Here is a 10,000-nt window from a genome sequence, read left to right as displayed (position 1 = left end):
CGCTACCATCATGAGAACAAACTTCTAACATCAACAGCCACGATAACGACAATAGGGGGATAAATAAAGTGATGACGATAAAAACAGCCATGCGAGCTATCTATCACGTCATCATCCGGGGTGATTTCCCCGAACTCACGCCACTGAGAAAACAAAACCTCCACCTCTGCCCCCCGCTCCTCCTCAAACGAATCCCGTCAACAGAATCCCGAAACCCAGTCCCTACCATCACGAGAACAACCTCTCATCCCCCTCACAGACAGCTGTCAGCAAGGTAACACAACTACAACTACAAAACCCGCAATACACAAAAGTCTACAAACCGAAATAAAACAAAATATCATTTTTCTGTCTTAGTTTATTTTTCTTTTCTGTTCAAACTGACAGGAAGTGAAACAAATAAAATAAAATAAAACTACAATAAAATAAAACAATACGAAACAAAATGAAGCAAAACAAAATAAAATAAAATAAAGCTGACCTGTTGACAGTGAGCTGCAGGATGGTGCCGGCCCGCTTGATGAGGTCCTGACCCTCCCTGTGACTGAGGTCTGCAGTCAGCACCTTGCCCACCTTCAGGATCACGTCCCCTTCGCTCAGGCCTGACGCTGCCACGCTGCCCGGGGTCACCTGGAGGCACGTGCCCACACCAAGATTTGAACTGTCGGCCTTGTGCTTCGTGTTCTTCACTTATTAACATAGGGCGCAATAGCCGAGTGGTTAAAGCGTTGGACTTTCAATCTGAGGTTCCCGGGTTCGGATCTCGGTCCTGGTGGGTAAAGGGTGGAGATTTTTCCAGTCTCCCAGGTCAACATATGTGCAGACCTGCTAGTGCCTGAACCCCCTTTGTGTGTATATGCAAGCAGAAGATCAAATACACACGTTAAAGATCCCGTAATCCATGTCAGCGTCTGGTGGGTTATGGAAACAAGAACATACCCAGCATGCACACCCCCGAAAGCGAAGTATGGCTGCCTTCATGGCGGGTAAAAACGGTCGTACACGTAAAAGCCCACTGGTGTACATACGAGTGAACGTGGGAGTTGCAGCCCACGAACGATGAAGAAGAACTTATCAGCCAACTCACTGGCTGACATATGAATAATAACTAATGGTTTTAAGTGACAAACTGACCGACCGCCGGGATGTCTGACCAATTCACTTGTGAACAATAACTAATGGTTTTAACTGACAGACTGACCGACTGACACTGTCTAACCAATTCAATGGCTAAAACACAGAGACAGAGACAGACAACTTAGTCGCCCAACCAAACGTTTGTTTTCTTAGCAGATTGCCACTTCTTGAAATAAAGTAATGAATGAATTGGGGGAAAAAAAAGTATAAATAGAGAAGCAAACAAATGAATAATCGAGCAATTACAACAAGAGCCAGCTAAATTACAACCACCATCACTACCTCATAAAAAAAGAACAACAAAAACAAATAATGTCAACGACAGAAACACACACACACACACACACACACACACACACACACACACACACACACACACACACTGAACAGTCCGGGGCGAGCAGCCAAAATCTCCACAGTCGGCGTAACCCTCCTCCAGTCCACTCCTACTATAACACCTCTGCTTGACCTGTTCGTCAACAATGATGTTTTCACACCTTCAGCACAGCGTGACACACGGCAACAAGACGCGGACGTAGTCTGAATCTCGACCCTCGCTCAGCCTTCACTCCACACCAGACACTGAGGGGGATGACAACCACACTGCTCAGTGACGTGAACTGACAACAGGGTACAGGATGACCCCCCGGGCCTCCAGACCGGTTCAACCACCCGGTTGTTTGCCCAAGAGGGCACACAATGGGGTAGGGGGCAAAGAGTACACCCACAATAACTATATCGGCCAATGAGTGCCCGTAGTCGAGGTATGTGACGGCGTTGTTGTCGTCGTTATATTGCGCTGGTATCTTTTGACGAATCAGTGTAGAAGGATGATAATGATGGGGCTTTGTTGTTGTTGTTGAATCTTTAGCGTGCAAGGTGGTTGGAGAGAAAAGACGGAGAGAGAGAGAGAGAGAGGGGGGGGGGGGGGCGAGGGGGGGGCGTGAGAGTGAAGGAGGGAGAGAGGAATGGGTGAAGAGAGCGAGAGAATGAGAGACAGAGATAGAAAGACGGAGACAAAAACAGAGAGAAACAGACAGACAGACATACAGACAGAGGGGGAAGAGACAGAAACAGAGCTCTAGACAAACAGAAGAGGTAGAGAAAAATGGGGCATTATTATCATGAGAAAATGCATTCATATTGTGCAGTTGTCGTTTCTTTAGCCTTCATACACACTTGACTACCTCTTCATCGTTCTTTCCCCAACTTCTGAGGCAAATACAGCACCCACCAGATTCCAGCAGAAGAATCTCAGAGGAGAAACTGGCGTTCTTACCAGCACTGAGCCCCTCAACAGACTTGACAGCTAAGAAAAATGGGACCGCATCTTCATTAATTCATGTGTGACGCTTGCAGGCTGAGCTGAACTCCTGCCAAATTCCACAGTTTTCTCAGAACAGGTGTGAAGCTACATCATAATATACGCTTTTAAAACTCGAAGCTTGTGCTTGTGTCTTTGTACTCAGTGAAGTTGGAATGCCTGGGAGAGAGACAGATTAAGAGAGAGAGAGGCGAGAGAGGGAGGGTGGGCTGGGGGATGGAAGTGCAGTTACCATTAAAATTGTTATGACCAATGTTGTTCTTAAAACAGCCACACACGCGCGCGCGCGCGCAAATAAAATGTTCTTTATATGAGATCCCTCATCCAGAGATGCGAACAAGTGTCATCATTTGCTAACAATGACGTCAATCAATGATGACGAAGTACTGTGGGCTGAGAACGGACAGAGATCACTTCAACGGTCTTCCAGCGTATGACAACAAAGTGCGAAAACAAAAAAACGAATGAAAAAAATAAATAAAACGAGCTCACACACACACACACACACACGCACGCACACACACACACACACGCACGCACACACACACACACGAATATGTCTGAAAGCCCCCCGCCCCCCCCTTTTTTTTTGCCGGCAGACCGCCTCGTTAAAATGACTTCCCGTGGACTCAGTGCGATTGCTCAGCAGTGTGTACTCAGTAGCATCTCTCTTTCGGTTCTTTCCCCCCTCCAATCCAAGACAAGTCTTATCACCGACCCTTTCCACTGGCAAATCTCCTTCGCCCCGAAACCTGTTTGCTGCCCCCCCCCTCACCCCCCCCCCCTCACACACACACACACCTTCAGGAGAACCAGCGGGGGTGGAGAGGGGGAAGACCCAGACATCTCATCATCAGACTATAATTGTATGTATGTAGTTGTCAGGTGTCCCCGTTAAACTGAACTTGCAGGTGGAGGTAATGAACCCTGGACAAGCAGACACTGCTGAGCTACCACTGTTAACAGAGAACACATCTCGGCTCAGTGGCTGACACCGGTTTTAACCGAGGCCAGACTGGATGCTGGTTTCTTCGTGTTTTCCTAACCCGCCTTCTCACTTTCTTTTCTTGTTCTTGTTCTTCTTCTTCTCTCTCTCATTCTCTCTCTTCTTTACAAAACTGAGACACTATTGACAGTTACTGTACATTTTAGAGAATAAATTGTATGAACTCAAGGGAGTGATGGCCTAGAGGTAACGCGTCCGCCTAGGAAGTGGGAGAATATGAGCGTGCTGGTTCGAAACACGGCTCAACCGCCGATATTTTCTCCCCCTCCACTAGACCTTGAGTGGTGGTCTGGACGCTAGTCATTCGGATGAGACGATAAACCGAGGTCTCGTATGCAGCATGCACTAAGTGCACGTAAAAGAACCCACGGCAACAAAAGGGTTGTTCCTGGCAAAATTGTGTAGAAAAATCCACTACGATAGGAAAAACAACAACAACAACAACAACAACAACACCCCCCCTCCCCCCCCGAGAAAAAACAAAACACCCCCCCCCCCCCCCCGAGAAAAAACAAACAAAAAAACAAACAAACAAACAAACAAAAGAAACAAACAAAAACTACACGCAGGAAAAACTAATTTTTTTTTTTTAAAAGGGTGACGCTGTAGTGTAGCGACGCGCTCTCCCTGGGGAGAGCAGCCCGCATTTCACACAGAGAAATCTGTTGTGATAAAAAGAAATACAAATACAAATACATTACCACTTGGAAATCGTAGTTCAACCCAGACTGAGCGAAACAATTCAAATCCCAAACAGATGAAAACAAAGAATTCAGATCTATCAAGGTTGGGCTTTCTTTTTGATCTTGAGTGGAGAATAAGATCACATGGGTGGATGTGTTGTCATCCGTATTCGAAATGGTCTTGTGTTCTGTTTGTGTATGTTTACAACTTGAATAACATTAATATAAAAGACTTCTTCATTTTCCCACTCTGCCATTCCTGGTGGAAGCACTTATCTTTTAAGCATACCATGGAGACAGATTAAGGAAATGTTAGGATTCTTTTTGTACTGATATAGAAGCAGAAACATGTATGTTTGTTTATGTAAAAAATCTGTTGACGTACACTTGTATTTTGTGCAGTTTCAAACACGGAAATATTAGCTTTATTTTCGTTCACATGTTGGCATAGAAATATCAGCTTTCTCTTTGTATACCTTCAGATAAAAAAGGGTTTTTTTTGTTTGTTTGTTTTTTTTGTTTTGTTTGTTTGGGTTTTTTTAAATTGAAGACACGGTAATACATCAGGCGTGCCTTTGTACATCTGCAGAATACTCCTTAGGGTCCTCTTCTACACCTCTCCTCCCTTCCTTCCATACTCTGCTCCACTGTTAGTTTACGTTCCAGTGAGTTGCGTGTTTCCGGTGCATGCGAACAGCTGGGGCATCGTGCAGTAAACCCCTGATAGATGAGACACCCCAGTCTTCCTCTGCCTTACATCACGTGCACTGCTTTCCAGTCTCTGTTCCATCGTCACGTGTAAGCTTATGTCTTCATCTTCGAGGAAAGGTATCTTACTCAGATGGAAGAAAAAACGAAATCTAATATGATCTGCGTACCATTTCTCCCATCATCTACTCTCTCTCTCTCTCTCTCTCTCTCTCTCTCCACCCCCCCCCCCCCCCCACCCCCACCCCTCTCTCTCTCTGTGTCTCTCTCTGTCTGTCTGTCGGTCTGTCTGTCTCTCTCTCTGCGCCCGCGCATCAGTTTGTGTGCGTGCATGTGCTCACGCGCGTGAGATTTTGTGCATAGTTTATCTATGCTGTTTTTATTTGTTTACTTAGTTTTACAGCCGTTCATCGTTGCGTACAGACTGTACAAGCGGCCAAGCCAGAGCCAGCATGTCGCAACCAATTCATGATTATGTAACAAACGCCAAGACATCAGATGATGTTGACAGAACAGCAGACTCCGATATTTCACCTGCTTCTCGGGCCTCGCCACACGAACCGTATTTCACAAAATTTGCCACAAATATTTAAACCGAAATAATCACACCAATACTAAATCCCGAAGCTACCAAAGTCCCCACCTGACTACAGCATGATCCTGAGAAATATCGGGGCTTTTAACGTCGTGATAACCGAATTTTGGTGATAACAATGGCTGCATGAATCATCTGAGAATATCATAGTTTAGATTATGAGGGCTGTCAGGGCATGGATGTGTGTGTGTGTGTGTGTGTGTGTGTGTGTGTGTGTGTGTGTGTGTGTGTGTGTGTTTGTGTGTGTAATGTGTCAATTATTTTGCTTTCTTCCTTTTATCAGTGTGTGTGTGTGTGTGTGTGTGTGTGTGTGTGTGTGTGTGTGGCGCGCGTGTAATGTGTCAATTATTTTGCTTTCTTCCTTTTATCATAGTACTTTCTTCATACTGTTGACTGTGTGGTCATTCATGAATTTTGGTGTTTTTTTGTGGGTTTTTTTTTCTATTTGTTTGTTTGTTTGATTTTGTTTTTTGTTTTGTTTTTTCTGTTCCAACACTGTCACTGTGCTGTGGAAAAAAAAGAAGACTGTTTTATGTCACTGTTTTATTCTTCTTTTTTCTCGTTATTTTCACCACCATTCTTCTTCTTGTCATAACTAGTAGTGGTAGTAGTAGTGGTGGTGGTACACTCACAATGACAGTAGTGGTAGTAGTAGTGGTGGTGGTACACTCACAATGACAGCAGTGGTAGTAGTAGTGATGGTGGTACACTCACAATGACAGCAGTGGTAGTAGTAGTGGTGGTAGTACACTCACAGTGACAGCAGTCGTAGTAGTAGTAGTGGTGGTGGTACACTCACAGTGACAGTAGTGGTGGTGGTACACTCACAGTGACAGCAGTCGTAGTAGTAGTGGTGGTGGTACACTCACAGTGACAGTAGTGGTGGTAGTACACTCACAATGACAGTAGTGGTAGTAGTAGTGATGGTGGTACACTCACAGTGACAGCAGTCGTAGTAGTAGTGGTGGTGGTACACTCACAGTGACAGTAGTGGTGGTAGTACACTCACAATGACAGTAGTGGTAGTAGTAGTGGTGGTGGTACACTCACAATGACAGTAGTTGTAGTAGTAGTGGTGGTGGTACACTCACAATGACAGTAGTGGTTGTAGTAGTGGTGGTGGTACACTCACAATGACAAGAGTCGTAGTAGTAGTGATGGTGGTACACTCACAGTGACAGCAGTCGTAGTAGTAGTGGTGGTGGTACACTCACAATGACAGTAGTGGTAGTAGTAGTGGTGGTGGTACACTCACAATGACAGCAGTGGTAGTAGTAGTGGTGGTGGTACACTCACAATGACAGTAGTGGTAGTAGTAGTGGTGGTGGTACACTCACAATGACAGCAGTCGTAGTAGTAGTGGTGGTGGTACACTCACAGTGACAGTAGTGGTGGTGGTACACTCACAATGACAGTAGTGGTAGTAGTAGTAGTGGTGGTGGTACACTCACAATGACAGTAGTGGTAGTAGGTGTTACACTCACAATGACAGTAGTGGTAGTAGTAGTGATGGTGGTACACTCACAATGACAGTAGTGGTAGTAGGTGTTACACTCACAATGACAGTAGTGGTAGTAGTAGTGATGGTGGTACACTCACAATGACAGTAGTGGTTGTAGTAGTGGTGGTGGTACACTCACAATGACAGTAGTGGTAGTAGTAGTGATGGTGGTACACTCACAATGACAGCAGTCGTAGTAGTAGTGGTGGTGGTACACTCACAATGACAGTAGTGGTAGTAGTAGTGGTGGTGGTACACTCACAGTGACAGCAGTGGTAGTAGTAGTGGTGGTGGTACACTCACAATGACAGCAGTGGTAGTAGTAGTGATGGTGGTACACTCACAGTGACAGCAGTGGTAATAGTGGTGGTGGTACACTCACAATGACGGCAGTGGTAGTAGTAATGGTGGTGGTACACTCACAATGACAGTAGTGGTAGTAGTAGTTACTAATATTATCCGTCAGGCTTAATTGCTAGCTGTTTTTCTTCTTTGTACCTGTTCAAGTTGATACTTGAAGGTATCTCTTTTCTGGAAATAAAACCGTCTGAGACAGGGTAAATAAAAAAAATATATATAACTGTAAGAAAATCAGCTGACTGATGTCTTCTCCCCTGAGATTTTATTCCAAAATGTTTGCTACTGTGGCTGTTCAGTTGATCATCAGAAGTGATGTATTGATTCTGACACAATTATCACATGCAGTTTCTCTCTCTCTCTCTCTCTCTCTCTCTCTCTCTCTCTCTCTCTCTCTCTCTGTCAGTCTGTTTCCATATTTGACTTCCTGTCTCTATCTGGCACACACACACACACACACACACACACACACACACACACACACACACACACACACACACACACACACACACTGAACATCTAATATCACACACATCATGAATACACATTAAACTGAAGGTCTCACATACACGCGCGCCCGCACACACACACACACACACACACACACACACACACACACACACACACACACACACACACAGAGAGAGAGAGAGAGAGAGAGAGAGAGAGAGAGGTCGTTCTCACTCCTATGACACGTCATTCATTACACACCACAATCTCTTTAACTTTAATTTCTTATAATATTCTTTTTCCTCTAATACATAATCATTAACGCTTACTTACACTAATATTCACATGCATTCCCTTTCTTTCATCCACTACTACTCCTCTCTCCGTCTAGTAACACTTATAGTGAATAGACGTTAAACTGATTGGTTCAGGCTGGTCCCTAGGGAGGCGCGGGCTCAATCTGGCCCCCTGGGATGGGGGCGAAGAGTGCTCATCCGCTTGTTCGTCCTCCTCCGAAGACAGAGGCTCCCACTCTTGCTCCCAGTCCATCCCCTGCTGGGTGCCATCCCAAGTGGATCGTACCCGCTGGGGCGTCCTGTGAGCTGTGGTCAGCCCTGCGGGACGAGCTGGGACGATCCCGTCGAGCGGGGACCATGGCCGCAGCTGGTACCTCCTTGATGCCTGACCTATCTCACACAGAGGTCGGTTACTACTCCTTCCAAACTTATTTATTTATTTATTTATGTAAGCTTATCTATTATTTATTCACCTTTTTTTTTCTCAAGGCCTGACTAAGCGCGTTGGGTTACGCTTCTGGTCAGGCATCTGCTTGGCAGATGTGGTGTAGCGTATATGGATTTGTCCGAACGCAGTGACGCCTCCTTGAGCTACTGAAACTGAAACTGAAACTGAAACTCCAAACACCCCAACACAACAAAAGGAAAATCCCAATTCTTCAACATCAGTGCGGCTGAGGGTCACGATGAGTCAAGACAGCTGTCACACAATGATAACAGCTGCTTTGCAGCGGTGGGCTGACCGCCCTGTTTGGTCAAGTGGCCCCCAGCTAGTGACTGGGCCCACACAGTGACTGTCCTGCTGGTGGTGACAGAACTGAGCTGTCTGATATTCGTCAAGTGGTTTCAGACCTTACCTGAAGAGATTGACCTTTCCAGGGAAACCCGGACAGAACTGAGGAAAGTTTGTTTCGCGGGTTTTCTCAGTACTTTCAATATATATGTGGAGTGATGGCCTAGAGGTAGCTCGTCCGCCTAGGAAGCGAGAGAATCTGAGCGCGCTGGTTCGAATCACGGCACAGCCGCCGATATTTTCTCCCCCTCCACTAGACCTTGAGAGGTGGTCTGGACGCTAGTCATTCGGATGGGACGATAAACCGAGGTCCCGTGTGCAGCATGCACTTAGCGCACTTAAAAGAACACACGGCAACAAAACGGTTGTTTCTGGCAAAACTATGTAGAAAAATCCACTTCGATAGGAAAAACAAATAAAACCGCACGCAGGAAAAAATACAAAAAAAAAAAAAAGGGTGGCGCTGTAGTGTAGCGACGCGCTCTCCCTGGGGAGAGCAGCCCGAATTTCACACAGAGAAATATGTTGTGATAAAAAGAAAAATACAATACAATACAGCACAATATATGTACCTGTGCGTGTGCACAAAGGGATGGGGGGAAAGCGCGTTATCACCACGACTGATGAGGACTGCCCTTATTCTTTGTAAGTTCTGTACGGGGCTCGTGGGAGATGAAATGGGGAGACAGGCGCCGTGCTGTTCACCAAAATGCCAACTGATAACCAGGCCAGTTTTTGCTTGTCTCGCAAGGTCGTTCGTTCATCATGACTTGTATCATAATATACACTGCTCAGCATTATAGCTTGCGCCCAGGATATTCCCATACATGCTGTACACGCTGTGCACGTGTAGTGCCATGTGCACGTCGCACGCATCCACTGACACGTGCGCGCACAAGCTCAGTACCTACACGTCATAAATCCCCATCTTCAGATACCTCCTTATTTCCCTCCAACCAACTCATGTATATTACTTGACTATTGAGGTTTTTAGTCCTGGCCCCGTGACCCAAAATGACCTGCCCAAGACATATACTTCCTGGTCAAACACACACACACACACACACACACACACACACACACACACACACACACAGCTGCACCCCCTGGCCATTTCCTGTGCTTCTCCCAATTATCAAAGCAAACACAC

At 45.8% G+C, this 10,000-nt stretch overlaps 1 protein-coding gene across 3 annotated transcripts in view; it reads right to left on the bottom strand.

Annotated features, from left to right (window-relative positions):
- LOC143292863 (uncharacterized) overlaps positions 1–10,000 on the bottom strand; it is a 53,365-nt gene that overhangs the window by 17,652 nt on the left and 25,713 nt on the right. For all 3 annotated transcript variants that reach the window (XM_076603495.1, XM_076603497.1, XM_076603498.1), the window contains exon 3: positions 482–630. In XM_076603495.1, coding sequence (XP_076459610.1) covers positions 482–630 — 149 coding nt within the window. The remainder of the gene's footprint in view (positions 1–481; positions 631–10,000) is intronic.

Source organism: Babylonia areolata, chromosome 18 (assembly GCF_041734735.1).
Source record: "Babylonia areolata isolate BAREFJ2019XMU chromosome 18, ASM4173473v1, whole genome shotgun sequence".
NCBI classification, from domain to species: Eukaryota; Metazoa; Mollusca; class Gastropoda; order Neogastropoda; family Buccinidae; genus Babylonia; species Babylonia areolata.
This window is presented reverse-complemented; position numbering and strand designations above follow the sequence as displayed.